The sequence below is a fragment of the Garra rufa genome, chromosome 16, assembly GCF_049309525.1.
Source record: "Garra rufa chromosome 16, GarRuf1.0, whole genome shotgun sequence".
Lineage (NCBI taxonomy): Eukaryota > Metazoa > Chordata > Actinopteri > Cypriniformes > Cyprinidae > Garra > Garra rufa.
In genome coordinates this window covers 30,336,973-30,354,038 of record NC_133376.1, presented here as the reverse complement: position 1 = coordinate 30,354,038, position 17,066 = coordinate 30,336,973, and the positions used below count along the sequence as shown (strand labels likewise).

Sequence of the window (17,066 nt, the reverse complement as noted above, 5' to 3'; positions counted from 1 at the left end):
TGCCGCGCTCTAAAACTGGGTAACAAGTGAGGAGTGAGTTGGCATGGTTACCATTGTGTAAAGGACATGGTGTCAATGGAAGGACTGTGATTTCTGCAATGATAAAAAAAAAGCATTGCTACCGTGAACAAAGCGGCAAATGAGGTCACCAAGACAGACTGATTGAGGGCATCTGAGTCAAGCACTGGAAATAACGCAGTGCCAACCTGTCTGTCAATATGAGAATACTGTATGTGGAAATTAAGTAATAAAAACATTCTTTAGCATTTCATTATTTTATTGGGAAAAACCCAAATGCTATTTGCTTATATTTATATTTAAAAAAATTGTGATGAGTGAAAGGACCAGATCTCAAAATAAAACAAAGACAACGCATTTCATTGCTTTACTACATGCAAAAACAAAGACTGCGATCAGTTTAGTCAGATTTACAAATGCATGACTCTTATAAGCCACTTATTTTGAATCGTTCAAAAGGACTCAAGAACTCCCAAGTGACCCGTTTGAATCATTCTAATGAACGCTTTAGTGAATTATCATCTGATTCGCTAAACAGCAAGTCACTACAACTTTCACTCACGTCTGATGTGAACTAAAATTATACTGTTGCGTACTTTAATTTATCTTACGTCATAATTCACTGGAGATGTAAATCGGCTATACACATCAAAATGCGTTTAATCATTTTTTGTTGTAAGCTCTCAAGAGCGGTTACAATTACCTCTTAAAAACCTGTACTTTCAGCTATCCTTCAGTACAGAAAGCTGGCTTCCAGTTTTGGCATTGGTCAGCAGTGGGGAATGGAAACCATTAACAGCTTGTGAATGTGAGGCACTCTTTCAATCTGTCAATTAAAGGTCCTCTGAGCCCTGGACTATAAAGCCACAGCCAAGCATCCCTACCGAAGTGGATATAGCAGCGCTTGTGCAACTTCCCTCATAAGATTCAGGAGAATTTCAGACAAAAATTTAAATACACATAAAAATTAACCAATAAATACGACTAAAAAAAGTGACTGACTTAAAGGGACAGTTCACCCAAAAATGAAAATTACTGCATGGTTTTGCATGACCCTTAAGTCATCCTAGGTGTATATGACTTTCGTTTTTCACAAATACAATCGGGAGTTATATTAAAAAAAGTCCTGGCTCTTCCAAGCTTTACAATGGCATTGAATGGCTGTTGAGATTTTGAAGTCCAATAAAGTGCATCCATCCATTATAACTACTACACATGGCTCTGGAGGGGTAATAACGTCCTTCTGAAGCAATTTAATGTGTTTTAGTAAAAACAATATCTATATTTAAAACTTTGTAAACTGTAATCTCTAGCTTCCACTAACTGTTGTACACACGTTCAGGAGAGAGTTCCAGCGGATATCGTAGGATATATGCTATTCTCGTTTACAGCCAAGGAAAACCAGTCTCCTCTGGATTATATCAAAATTCTCTGACATTTTTCCTTACAAATCCAATACAAATTTGTCTACGTCCTTCGTCATCTGCTGGAACAACACTTTCATGAACACTAGGGCTGCAACGATTCGTCGACGTTGTCGACAAAAATCGATAATAGAAATAGTCGACAATGAATTTCATTGTCGATGTTGTCGCCAGACAACCGAGTGAGGCATCTTTCTGCCGAGAGTCGCACATACGCAGCTTCTATGCTGAGCGATAACATACAGAAATGGCGGCGTCCAACGCAGCAGCTGCGCGTACCAAAACACGCCCGTTTCAAACATACTCCGTCTGCAGTGGGTTTTTTTTTCCACCCCCATGTTAACGGATTAGAACGTTCACAATGTACGGACTGCAAATGCGTTCTGTGTGAAAGCAAAACGAGTCTGTGCTGCTTCTGCACCGCATACGTAACGCACACGGACTGTAGACGCACTGCAGACTGAGTATGTATGAAACAGGAGTAAAGTTTGGGAGCATTTTAGCCTGCTACGGCGAATTAAAAGATTACCTGCATGGTTTGTAAAGCAGTCCTTGCGCATCACGGCAGCACCTCTGTGATGCACGAACATTTAAAGAGAAAGCACGTCGGACAGTTGAATGAAACGTAGTTTGGCTGGCCTCGGTGAGATTTAAATAAAAGCCAATACGTTTTGTTTTGGATATACATTTTTGTTTACTGTTTTATTGCTGCTGATGGTTTACAGGAAGAAAATGTTTACTTGATTTTAATTTATTTTTTTCTTATAAAACAAATGTGCCTGTCCATTAAAAAAATTATAGAGTTTCTTAATTTATGCATTTATGTCTGTACTGACCGAGCACTGTGCCTAATTGGTTTTAGACAGGGCATTTTTATTTACTTTTAGTATGAATTGGCCTATCAGCAGCAAAATATGCATTTTTCATTGAAGTACCCCCTTCTTTCTTGTGTTTACTATGATTTTCCACATAATTAAAGCAATCTCATGCTAAATTTGAGAAAAATTGAATAATTATCCGATTAGTCGACTAATCGTTTCAATAGTCGGTGACTAGTCGACTATTAAAATAGTCGTTAGTTGCAGCCCTAATGAACACACGTACGACATTCAGTGAAGCTAGTTTTAAATATGAAGTTTTAAATCGATTTGCTTCAAAAGGCCCTTATTATCCCCCTAGAGCCTTGTGGAGTACTTTTGTATGATGGATGGATGCACTTTATTGGACTTCAAAATCTCCCGTTCACTGCCATTATAAAGCTTTGAAGAGCCATAACATTTTTGATATAACTCCAACTTGTCTGAAAGAAGAAAAACATATCTAGGATGGCTTGAGGGTGAGTAAATCACAGGGTAATTTTAATTTTTGGGTAAACTATCCCTTTAAGTAAACTGCATGGGTGCGAATAGTGCATTTCTACAAACGGTCAAATGAAATACGGAGTGCATAAGTAAATAAATAAATAGACACACACTTTAAGTGTATTTTTAAAGGAATAGTCCACTTCCAGAACAAAAATTTACAGACAATGTACTCAATCCTTGTCATCCAAGATGTTCATGTCTTTCTTTCTTCAGTCGTAAAGAAATAGTTTTTTGAGGAAAACATTTCATGATTTCTCTCCATATAATGGACCTCTATGGTTCCCCCGAGTTTTAACTTCATATATGCAGTTTAAATGCAGCTTCAAAGGGCATTTAATCTGCATTTTGGAAGTTCAAACTCAGGGGTACCATAGAAGTCCACTATATAGAGAAATCCTGAAATGGTTTCCTCAAAAAACTATTTCTTTATGACTGAAGAAAGGAGGACATGAACATCTTGGATGATAAGGGTGCAAGTACATTATCTGTCCAATTTTTGTTCTGGAAGTGAACTACTACTTTAAGTGACTGGAAGAATGATTATTCATAAGCATTTGTCAGTGCATTTACAATATGCCAATACAGTACATCACAGTAACACTTAAGGTGCTTTTCCTCCTACATATTCCTCTTATGTCATCATATTTCATAACAGATGTGTTGATTAAAGATAAAACATTATCTGCAAAATAATAGCCCCATTTACGTCCTGTAGTCTGACAACATGATGTTTCAAATTGTTTGCAGGTTGTTTTAGTTAAGTTACAAGGAAAATGGCTTAGCAGATGGACATGAGCGCACAGACTCCGATGTCGGCCAGTAGCCTGTCAGAACACACATGAGAGCCGTCAGCTCTGTAGAAAACCAAATAACAGTGCAGAGGTCTCACTCAAAAATGTGGGTGATTCACTGTGGACGTATTTTGGTGAAGGCCAAGCTTGGTGGCATGCCAATCATACACAGTGGTTGTAAGAAGAGGAGAAGAGAAATGAAGTGACTGGAGTCATTTTCACACACCCAACTCTAAAATTTGAATAGGCATTGTGTTTGAAATGATACGCCTTATGTAATTCAGTAATGCTTGTGGTTGTCCTGAACTAATGCTGCTGAGAAGAAAGGTCCAGCCAACTAAACCGCCATCTACTGTTACTTTAAAAACAAGTAGCAACTACAAAAGACACTGCGTTCACACTGCATGTTAACCTCGTTCTTTTGAAGAGAAGCTGTTCCTAATTTAAAATGCTTATAAAAAACCTGTCCTGAACTTAGTTTGGCTTCAGCAACCATGTTCCATTTTTGGTGCCTATGTTTCTTTCTGTTTGGAAAAAAACATCCCTTGCCTTTGTTCTAGCCTATTTTGGTAAACTTAATGGCTGTAAAGATTGCACAAAGCCAGTGGAAATCAGCAAGCACACGCAAAAGGCATATTTCAGGTTGATTCAAGCAGGAAAACATCTATGAAATCCAGGTTTCCAGTAGCTGAGGTTGACCACAGAGAAACACAATTCGGCTGTTCCAACATGGCAGCCCACTGCCACTGTGTACAAAACCAACAGCCAGCCAGCTAGGCCACTCATTTCCCCAAGTTGCATCATAAGAAGAAATGAATGCAGAACTTTCAATCAGAAGATCTAAAGCACTCATCATTTAGATTAGCATCAATGGACAGGAAAATACATAATAAAACATAGAGCTATAAACACGGGTACGATAAACACTATAACACTGTTAAGGGTTTTATGAGAAGTGCACTGGAATTGTGAACAGTCAGGCGAATTAACAGTTCCACAATGAACAGTTTTACCCAACAAACAATGTTATAACATCCATTAATGTGTGGCTGCATGCCACATAAACTGAGAATGCTGATCTCTGCAATTGCTTGATCTTATCCACTTTATCTGTTTGTGTAGTTGGGTTTTATTGATATTTCATCCAGGTTTATAGTTTCTGAAATGTTCTGCTCTATATTTCATGCAGTGAAACTCCTACATGTCAAGGACTCCCAAATCTAAATCACTTTCTAAAATATAAAAGGTTCAAGGTTCAAAGTTTATTATAAACCCAAAGGGTGATTGTTGGTGCAGCATACAATTTGGAAACATAATACAAAACATACAAACGAAATAAAAATAAACGTTCTAACATCTTACAAATTTAAAGGGGTCATCGGATGCCCATTTTACATAAGTTGAAATGATTCTTTAGGGTCTTAATGTGAAGTATATAACATACTTTAATTCAAATTTGTCAATGGTAGTGAAAAAACTCTTTTTACCTTTTAGAGCAAGCTATTCTATTGCATGTTCCTTTAAATGCTAATGAGCTCTGCTTGCCCCGCCCCTCTCTGCCGTGGGATGACGAGCCGTAATGTTTACTTTAGCCGCGTCTAGCTGTGAAACTTGCTAACTAGCACATTATTAAGAAAGGCCATTTGCAAAGATGCATAAAAAACCCTACACTCACTTCTGCTGTGGGTGAAGCTGCATCATGAATGATTTGCACGAACATTGACGCATATGTAGATCGGGATCGGCGCTTTCCTTTCAAAAACGAAAGTAACGCTAATCCTCTGCATCTTTAGTGATTCAGATGTCGGGAGTAAATGACAAATGCTATGTTCATTGTTACATCCAACAAGAAAACACCTCAGTCGCTCAATCGGAGACATTCTTGTCTTCCCCTGAACCTGAGTCGACACATTGGCGTTTGAAGTCGGACTGTTTCAGCTCGGTGAGGGTGGGTCTAAGTTAAGGCACTCATGTCAATCAACTATCATGGGAGTGTTGTTAGTGTGTTGTCACACCGACAAGAAGCTGAGAATGACCTGATTTTAAAAAGGGGATATTACTTTTAAAGATAAAAAAAAATACCACTGGGTGGACACCACATTTATGTTCAAACATGTAAAAGTGAGTTTTGCATCCGATGACCCCTTTAAAAGACTTTCAGCCGTGGGAATAAAAGAATGTCCATACCGATTGCTTTTAAGTTTAGGCATACTATAATGTACGCCAGAATGAAGCATTTTAAACTCATGGAACAGTGGATGAGTACAATCTGCAATAATAGCTTTAGCTTTCTGTAAAACAACCCATTCAAAGTGCTTAATAACCCAGTCTGCTTAATACCATTAATCTTACTACCTTGACTGACAATGCCATTCAATGAATTCCGATGTTTAACATTTCCATTTCCAAACCAAAAGCATATAGAGAAGCAAAGTACAGATTCAATGTAAGATGTATAATACATGGCCATAAGAGTCCTACTAATATTAAAAGTAGAGAGCCTTCGAAGCAGCTATACACTTTTTAGTTCAATTTATACGTTGTGTAACACATTAAATACTGAGTGTGATATTATAGACAACATGTTGACTATATTTGTGACCCCAGACCACAAAACCAGCTTTAAAATTAAGCACACCAGTTGAATAAATAAGCTTTCCATTGATGTATGGTTTGTTAGGATAGGACAATATTTGGCCGAGATACAACTATTTGAAAATCTGTTATCTGAAGGTGCAAAAAAAAAAATAATAATAATCCAAATATTGAGAAAACTTTAAAGTTGTCTAAATGAAGTTCTTAACAATGCATATTACTAATCAATAATTAAGTTTTGATATATTTAGTAGGAATATCTTCACTTATTATCCTAATGATTTTTAGGGATAAAAGAAAAATTGATAATTTTGACCAATACCATGTATATTTGGCTATTTTTATAAATATACCCGTGCTACTTCAGACTGGTTTTGTGGTCTAGAGTCACATTTGTCTTTGTACTAAAGCCAATCGATTACAACAGATTAATACAGCCCAAAACATGACAATAATTGACCAATTTCGGCAGCAATAATCAGCAAAATATGCAAGTTTTGTTTAGTGGCATTGTTTGCATTCCGTACCACCAATATGGCCGATTGATGACCCGTTGTGAAAACCCTCTATACACAGAGTACGAGTGAAAGTCAAAGTAAAAAGTGCACATTTAAAAGCGATTTTAATGCCCCGCATAATAATAGCGGCTCCCTGATGCCTGCACATTATATACATTATAACTACCCAATGATATAATTGCGAGAGAAAGCATTGAAATACATATTTTTTCTCCCATCTCGTATTTATTCTCTTAACGGGTTCCATAGTACACGTCATTTCCTTTCTGCACATCCTTCATTTTTTGCAGTACTACCTGTGATAAAGCTTTTTCTTCAGCGACAAACATCAACAGAAAAAGATAAGCTAATTTGAATAACTATTGCTCACATTTACCACTATTACTACTACGCAAGGAAAGTAAAGGAGGTCACAATATCTTCTCTGTCAAAAAAGACCAAAATAAGTGAGAGTGTGTGTGGGGAATCTAAGAAAGTTTCCAGCTAAATTGCAATTTAGTGTCATTAACACCACTGCTGTCTTTAAACAATTCAGTTGACAGTAGGTGGTACATGATGTGCAAATTAAACTAGGTATTAAGACATGCCACCAGAGAGAAGCTGAATTTAACGGCAGAGGAGATTAACACATAAGCTAACTAAAAGCTCTGTTGAGCATTTAAGAGCTAGAAAAGGCATTTCTTCACTGAGAATTTTACAGTAGATTCCATTTGCTTTTTTGTTTGACATACATTGTGTTAAATGCAAAAATACAATTTCATAGTATCATGCATATGCTTACATAACTGTAATGTTGAAATAGCACACAACCATAACATTTGAAAGACAGTCAAGCAATGTTTCGTTAAAGAGCAAAGGACTTCTTTATTTGTTGAAGACCTTCTGCGACATACTCCCTGACTTTTTATGATAACACAAGATTTCAAACAATTTGACGCAAACAGGCACACAATACTGAGGATGCAACTCCCATCCACAAGTCTCCTGAATACAAATGCTTTGGTGAGCAAGAAAACAAACGCTGTGCACTGTGAGTCAGAACTGGAGGAGGCCGTGCTGGAATTGTAGGTTCCAGCTCAACATCCTCCTCCACAAACACTATAAATAGAGCTCGATTCAGCCACACCTTCTCTGATGCGAACTCGCTGTCCAGAAACCAGCCATAACACAGCACTTCCTCTGCAATAATAGAGCACCACTCAAAAGAAAACACCACCTAGTATAAAGAGTAGGGAATGTATTCATGTACAAATCATTCTAAATACAAACATACTTCTTTTTATATCTGAAAGCCAAAATTTAATGTCATCTAGGGAAAAATCCCTGAAAAATTCCATGCAACTCATCTGTGCCACTGTTTAGAAGATCTCCCTAAAGCCAAACCAATGTCACGTTACTGTTGTCAGTTTTGGAGCCAGAGATGAACTAAAACGATTTCATGCATTTCCTCCACAGAAAAATACCGGAAAAGTGGGCTCTTTAGTGGAGAACTGTTCGGTGGCTAGGAAGTTGGGATAATGTCCAAACTAGGGCTGTCAAACGATTAATCGCATCCAAAATAAAAGTTTGTTTACATACTAAATGTGTGTATATTTATTATGTATATATAAATACACACACATACATGTATAGACTTAAAAAAAATACTTATATGTGTGGATAGTTATATTTGTATTTAATTTAGATTATATATAGAATAAATATTTTATATATAAATCTAAAACAGTTTTCTTTAATATACATGTTTGTGTGTGTATTTATACATACATTATATATACACACAGTACACACACATACAGTATGTAATCATAAACTTTTATTTTGGATGCGATTAATCGCGATTAATCGTTTGACAGCCCTAGTCCAAACCACTAAAAGTTTTTTAAAATGACAACAACTTACTCCTGCAAAAAGAAACAAAACAGAAAATGATCATTCTAAACTAAACAGTCACAATTCTAAATCAAATAATTTAACTACGGGGGGCGCTGGTGAGCATACAATGGAGTAAGACGTGTGGAGATTAGCTCCTGTCTAGCTTCCTTTAAAATTATTATTTTATAACGCATTTTCGGCAAACTAATTGTGGACATTGTTTTTTAAAACCCGTAAGACCCATCTGAACGACTGCTATCCGTGTCAGCTACTTTAATGGCGAGTAACCTGCGTAAATATAAATACAGCGGTGCTGCGAGCACTAGGCCGGAGACATCCTCAACACGAGTCCCCGACTCGCCTCCTATTCCACAGCATAAATCGGTTATGGATATGGAGAATTGGAAAGCAGACATTTTAGCCTCTTTGAAAGAGGATATCTCTCGGTGGTTATCAGGGCGGAACTTAAAAATGCTCTGTCTGAGGATTTCGGCTTTCTTAAGAACGAACTTAAAGTAGTAAAGTCGGACATTGCGAACAACACGGCGGCGATCCGTAATGAAATGGATAATATGAAGACCGCTATCTGTGATGTGGAGGAAGGAGTGTCAACATGGTCGGATGAGATTGCTTCATTACAGATAACAGTTGCAGAACTTAAAACAGTTGACTAGTCTAAAGGAAAAGAACGACGATTTGGAGGGAAGGATGCGGAGATGCAATGAACGCATTGCAGGGATTCCTGAGGAGACCGGTTCGAGTTCTACCGTTGCAATCTCCAAGCTGCTGAAAGAAGTTTTAAGCCTAGAGAAAGACATCCTAATCGACCGTTCGCACAGAGATCTAACACTTAAAAAGCCAAACGGACATCCCCGGGTGATTATCGCCAATCTCCACTATTACCAGGATTGCGTAGAAGTCCTCCGCTGAGCCCGAGAACAAGGACCGCTCCGATACAAAGGTGAGCCAATAGCCATCTTTCCAGACTACACCGCGAGTGTGGCCAGAGCGCGGGCTGCTTTCAATGATGTTCGGAATTTGCTCCGTGGCAAACGTGATGTTCGATATGGGATGCTGTTTCCAGCTCGATTTCGAATTTCCTACAAGGGTGACAGCAAGGAATTTTTGGATCCGGAGAAAGCAATGACCTACGTGAAGTCCATGATTCAAAATGAGGAAACAGCAAAGTGACTGTGACTCCATTCAGATTTTTTTTTTTTTTTGGGGACTTTGCCTTTCTCGTATTTTGACAAGGACAAGTGTTCAAAACATTGAGGCTTTTTCTAATTTACTATCCGGATCCTTGGTCTCATAATATAGAACTTTTAATATACATCTCCATTTTTTATTTTCCTTATAAGGTGAGAGCACAGAGATGTCATTCACTCCATTTAAAAAAGATTTGAATGAACAAATTTCAGAGGTAACTCGGCAGAAAATCATTAAACAGATCTATTCATCATCTATATGTCAACGACATGTGGTTGTGCAATTCAAAATAGTACACCGGCTCAATTGGTCGAAGGTTAAGTTATCCAAATTTAGACCAGAGATAGACCCTATTTGTGACAGATGTAGGCAGGCTCCTGCGAGCCTCCTACATATGTTTTGGACATGCCCAAGCTTGTATAACTTCTGGAAATTGATTTTTGAGGCATTTTCAGAAAAAATAGATTTGCCAATCGACCCATCTCCTTTTATCGCCATATTTGGTGTTACAGCACAAAACATGCACCTAAGTAGCTATGATTGTAAAATGTTGGCCTTTTGCACACTACTTGCCAGAAGATTAATACTGCTCAAATGGAAAGACCCCTTCCCCCTACTTTTCTTCATTGGATTAAAGAGATCATGCAATATCTTAAACTGGAAAAAATCAGGTACTCTCTTCAAGGGTCCATCCAGAAATTCTATGCAATCTGGCAACCTTTTTTGTCATTTGTTGGAAAATTCAAGTAAGGAAAGCAATCCCGAAATATGTTTTTTTTTTTTTTATGTATTCAATGTATTTCTTAAGTCATTTATATTTTGTGTCTGATGGGTTGAGGGCTGGGTTGGGGTATGTTTTTTATTTTTTTTTATTTTTCTATTGTTCTGCATATTGTAAATCTTAAACAGACCTTGTTCAAAAAATAATTTAACTACTGTTAATGTTTGAGGTTAGTATGATTTTTACTGAAAGAAGTCTCTTATGCTCAACAACTTTGCATTTATTTGATCGAAAAACAGTAATATTATTTTCTACTTGAATATATTTTAAAATGCAATTTATTCCTGTGAAGGCAAAGCTGGATTATTTGATTGATTAAAAAGTCTAAAAGATCAGCATTCGTTTGAAATAGCAATGATTTGCAACAATGCAAGTCTTTACTGTCACTTTTGATCAATTTAATGCATCCTTGCTGAATAAAAATATTAGTTTCTTTAAAAAAAAAAATCTTACTGACCCTAAAACCTTTGAACAGTACTGTACAACTTTGCGACTGATTATTAAAATGTTCTCAAAACTCCTTAAAGACAATGATAGGCAATGTTTTTGTTGGTAGGTAATATACAGTCGAACCCAAATTTATTCAGACACCTTAAAAATTTCTCACATTATCACAGTTTATTCGCTATAGTTTAAAAAATGGTAATAAAATATGACAAAAACTCAAGAGTTAAACTGTGTCAGAACAAATTCAACTTGATAACTTTGCTAGAAAGGTATGTAACAAAACATTAGGTCAAAGTGTAATTTTTATAAATTTTACTGTTAATCCACTGTATGAAGAATTTTTGGGTATACTATGTCACAGTTTACTTTATTTTGCTATCAAAATATCAATGGTATCTGAATACATTAGTTATATCATCGTTCAGCTCTCAAATCAATAGAAATACAGTCCAAGTCAAAAAAAGATTGACACTTTCAATAGAAAAGCAGTACGAGATCAGAAGGAAATGGTGTATGGAAATGCCATATGGTTTTCTTTAAAAAGAAAATCCACAACCACATTTGTCCTGTCTAATTTTGGTGGCCTATCTCACCACAATCAACACTAAAATAATTAAGTTTCAGCAGAATAGATACAGCCATTATCTACCAGGAGATAAAGCACACCTTTGTTCGCTGGAAAACAATGAGAGCAATTTTCGAGCAACGTAGCAAAGCGTTCAGACACGCTCTGAAGCCTCAGTAAACAAATGCAAAGGGAAAGTGGAGTCATAAAACTTTGACAGGCATCACACATCAAAGCCAAGCATGTCTATTAAATCATTTCAGGGGAATAATCCTTTTCAAATGTGCCGTGTGACGCCTGTCAGGGTGTAAATTAAAGGGAGGAAACTGAACCATGGCCAAGGTGGAAAACACCGTAGCCCGCCCCGCTGTGGTTTTCACCACCACAAGAAGTGAAACATTGAGGAGAAGGTCTCTGAGGTAGGAATATGATTATAACTTGAAATTTCCAACTTAGTAAGTGCCATTTAAGGTTGTCAGGTCATTTCAGAAGAAGGGATGGTGATTACAGCAACAGATGCATTGTAATAAAACAGGAGTGTGTTTTAGTTCTCAGGATTCTTTTTCTTTTTGTTGAACTTTTTAAGTGTCTCTATTGAGCAAAGCACACTGTATTTCTTATAAACATCTAATTATCCTTTGCACACTGTGGTATTTAAGTTCATCAGGTGGGGAAATAATAAGGGCCATTAGGGATTAACAAAAAGTTTTCAGCAAAAACACAACCAGCCCTCTCAGTAAATGTTGCATAAGCATTACATAAAGATGACCGTGGTGCATGAGTCACTTCTTACCTGCTGAAGCAAAGAGTAGCGGATGCAGAATCCTGGATCCGAAGGAAAATATTCGTCAGAGACGAAGCGGATCAGGATCTGGTTTCCCTTAGACACCTGGGGTCCTGGAACCATCTCTGAGCCACACCAGCGACCCAACACCGTGCCTCCGACAGGCTCCTCCACCTCCACATAATCATACCTACAACAGCAAACAAGAGAAACATCAATCACTAGCGTTCATGTCTGTTTACATTCATCCTGGATGATTTCATCATAAGCGGTTGGGCAAGCCAGATCGGCACTTGCGGCCTTTTATGAGCGAATTTCAAGAGAAAGGCTCTCTGATTGTGTGACAACAAGCAATTACGAACAATAAAACACAAAAAGCTAATTGTTTGAGCCAGGAGCCTATATCAACAGTCATTTGGATACATGCCATTAGTTGTTGATGTGAAACAAATCAGAGGAGCATTTACGAATGTGGTTTAACTGATTACATGTCAAAACATTTTGAACGCTGTTTACATCTGCATTTAGCGCTGTCTAGTTGGAATTGGATTAGCTAAATCATCTACACTGTCGTTCAAAAGTTCAGGGTCAGTATGATTTTTTTAAAATGCAAATGAGCTGCTGTTCCCCACCTCCTTTTCCAGAATAGAGACAGCCCTGCTGAAAAAACCAGCATATGCTGGTTAGGTATGTTTTGGTGCTGGGATGCTGGTTTTAGCTGGTTTATGCGGGTCCTTTGCTGGTTTATGCTGGTCCCTTGCTGGTTTATGCTGGTCCTTAGCTGGTTAATGCTGGTCCTTTGCTGGTTTATGCTGGTCATGTTGCTGGTCAAGGACCAGCATAAACCAGCAAAGGACCAGCAGTAACCAGCAACATGACCAGCATAAACCAGCAAGGGACCAGCATAAACCAGCAAAGGACCAGCATATACCAGCTAAAACCAGCATCCCAGCACCAAAACATACCTAACCAGCATATGCTGTTTTTTTCAGCAGGGAGAGCGACACATGTCAATCTGAAAATCACGCCCACCAGGGAGGAAAACAATCCAAAGCTCTCCATTGACTTTGTATTGCGGGAAGCTGCCTCCTTGTCATTTCTGACTTGTAACAAAAATCAGAACAATGTCTAAAAGCTGCTATGTGACAAGGTGTACAGTAAACAAGCTAAAAAACACACAACTACGTTTTAAGCTGTAGACCTAAAAAAAAGAGCGTTTAAGGACACAAAAGTGGAAATTTAACTGGAAATTTAACGGCAACAGTAAACATTCATTATATTTAACCATGTCAAAGGATTATTTCACGACCCTGAAAGGAGGAGACATATTAAGCAACAAAATTGTTGGTCTATGTGTCAGTGCTCCTTTTCCTTACCTTTCTTTTGTTGGAGAAATGATCCAACTGAATGGCACAACGTGAAATAACCTGACATCTAAAAAAACATAGTTTTGGTTTTTAGCTTGTTTACTGTACACCTTCTCACATAGCAGCTTTTAGTCAATGGCTTTAGTCAATGGCTTTACAGCTTGTACTATGGATACTTTGCCACAAAAACATCTGTTTTGTTTTAATCATCATGTTTATCACACTGAAATCATGTGTTTGAAAGCCAAATCAGAATTTAAACTTCTGATATGTTTTTTGCGTGCACATATCCGAAGCATGTGAACAGAAAGTTGCTGTTATATGGCATTTGAGTACTAAACTGTTTTCCTTCATGTCTTATTGCGCTTAAACTGTCAAATACACACAAGTTTATGTTAAAAACACATTACAAAAACATTTGGTTAAGTCTGTAGAGGTAAAAAGATGGGAAAGAAACTGCATGTGTATTTTAAATCTGTGTGGCAGCAGCGTAATATACAGTAAATAAATAAATAAAAATCCACTCTCGTTTCCTCCAACTCTAAATACGGTTCTGTGCTCGTCTGTGCAGCCAATGACAGAACAGTTAGCCAGCTTTGCTTGAATTTTTACCATGGCAATTAGAACAGATACACCGTTGTCGCTTGCGAAAACAAAATGGCGGCGCCGTGGGTGGAAACTTGCAGATTAAGGGGTGGTAATATTATGATAAGATCCCCTTACTACATCACAGGAGGAGCAGAGAAAGGCTTACCAAAGTAAGGGGTTCTTTATCACATTTTATGGGTTGGTAGATGCACTGGGAACCCGGTTATAGCACTTAAACACGGGAAAAGCAAGGGGCAGCAAGGCAAAAATTCAGCTGCCTAAGCTTTCGAACTCATGACAGGATTCCATAGGAGGGGTGTGAAATCAGTCCCGCCAGCAGCATGTGACAATGCGCACCTGATGCTAACTGTGCCACATTGCTATCATAAATCCAGCATTATGTCCTTCCTGTTGGCCACCAGCTGCTGTCACATGCCTGGACGAGGGCAAAGACTAGCTTGAGAAGATCTGAGGGGAGGTTAATGCTGTTCTGTCACAACTATATAGTTAATTCCTCACTGTCTATCACTATCTAACAGCTATGGCACATCGAATGCTTTGAGGAGCTCTATAGGGAACTATGGCAATGAAGCTATTTACAGACACACTATTAAACACAGACATTCAAACAAAGGCAGTGAGGAAAGATGGGAGAAGTATAGAGGGGAAAAGGATACTGAGAGAAAACCGGAGCTAAAGCGCTTGGGAGAAAGTGAAGAGTGAATAAGATTAAAGGAGGGCTACAGACATGTAAGCTCATAAATTATATTTATCTGTATTTGATCTCAAGCTAATATGCTAACGCATTAGGCTTTTCATAAGCTACAATAGCCGTGACCTAGAAATCCATTCTCACTAGCATTTAATGAACTGAATAAACTACGAACCGAAGCAAGGCTAAATGTATTATCTCAATCACCTTTATGGCACAGCGGTCCACAGAGAACATGAGAGCTAAATCCGTCTATTATTATGTCGTCTAAAACATATTAGATTCTGGGACTACTCAGGTATCCCAAATCAGCACGTAGCAACTGAAGAATTGTTTTGTACTACACCTACTTCAGGGAAATAACATTTAATCAAATGATATAAAATTAAGTTTACTCCAAAAAAAAAACCAGCACATTTAACTGGTTATACAGTAACTTTTCAATACATACATACAATGCATCTCTATACAAAAGTACCCATACAGCAAAATCACGTACTGACACGGGAAACTGTCTAGGAATAATAGCATCATTTATTTAAACTGTCCATGAACTAATTGTTTTAGCACCACGTTTACAAAACAAATTACAGTTGAGGCTAAAAGTTTACATCCCCCTTTCAGAATCTGCAACAAAGAGATCCATCTTTTCACACTGAGGGATTCATATGCAACTATTACAGAAGGTTCAAGTTGCTCACTGATGCTCCAGAAGGAAAAACCATGCGTTAGAGCCAGGGTTTGAAAACTTTTGAACAGAATGGAGATCTGTATATTTTTCTTATTTTGCCTAAATATCACTTTCTTTCATTTAGTACCGCCCTTCAGAGGCTACAGAAGATACTTACATGTTCCACAGAAGACAAAGTAAGTTAAATTTACCCTGATCTTCAAATTCCAAAAGTTTTCACCACCCCTTAATGCATGGTTTTTCCTTCTGGAGCATCAATGAGCGTTTGAACTTTCTGTAATAGTTGCATAAGAGTCCCTCAGTTGTCCTCAGTGTGAAAAGGTGGATCTCAAAATCATACAGTCATTGTTGGAAAGGGTTCAAATACACAACAATGCTGGAAAACCAAAGATTTGTGGGACCTGAAAGATTTTTCTAAAGAATAGCAGGCAGTTTAACTGTTTAGGACAAACAAGAAACTCATGAACACTAAACAAACAAACAAAAAAAAAAAAAAAAAAAAAAAACACAGCTGTGGATCATTCAGGTAACAACAGTATTAAGAATCAAGGGGATGCAAACTTTTGAACAGAGTCATTTTTATTTTTCTCTTGTGGACTATATGTAAACATCTTTTATGTGAAATATCTTATTCAGGTCAGTACTAAATAAACAATAGCATGCATTTTGTATGATCCCTCTTATTTTGCTAAAAGGGGGATGTAAACTTTTGACCTCAACTGTATGGTAATAATGCAAAGATTTTAAAATATTTCCAAACTGAAAAATGTCAAGTTTGATTGCAGGTTTTTGCATTGAAGTACCACATCCTGAAGAGGCGCAACTTAAGTGAACTCACCCCTTATGTCTCTCATGGCCTTCTTTCAGGCCCTAAATTACAGTCTTTGATGCAACTTGGCCTGAATACAGTGGCCTGAGCATTTTTTTTAATAAAGGAAAGAAAAAAAGCAGTGTTGAGGTTGTGTTATTCCTGCCTGCATGGCCTCAATGCTCCTGCAGTGTTCAATAAAGGCTGGTTTCAGTGGCCGCAGCCAAAGCCTGGTACTAATTATTTGATTGGACAGGAATACTTTCCTGTTCCCTCCACGTGCCAGCACAGCCGTTTGGCTTTCTGAAATCATTGTTTACTCTGTGCCCAGCCTGACACTAACGCTTCAAACCACATTCAATAAAAACAACAAAGGTCGTCACGCACTGCACTAAAAAGACGACACGCTTGCTGGTTAAACAGACATTGAATCCTCGATTTTCGAACACATCCAGTTTTGATTTCCACTAAGCCAATACAGAGTAAAACGCCTGAGGGCTGAAAGTAATCGGATGAATCTGTGTAGATG

The 17,066-nt window shown here is 37.7% G+C and overlaps 1 protein-coding gene across 1 annotated transcript in view; it reads right to left on the bottom strand.

Annotated features, from left to right (window-relative positions):
• Window positions 1-17,066, bottom strand: part of pdgfc (platelet derived growth factor c) — an 82,933-nt gene that overhangs the window by 6,898 nt on the left and 58,969 nt on the right. The window contains exon 3 of the mRNA XM_073820733.1: window positions 12,381-12,561. Within this exon, the coding sequence (XP_073676834.1) occupies window positions 12,381-12,561 (181 nt within the window). The remainder of the gene's footprint in view (window positions 1-12,380; window positions 12,562-17,066) is intronic.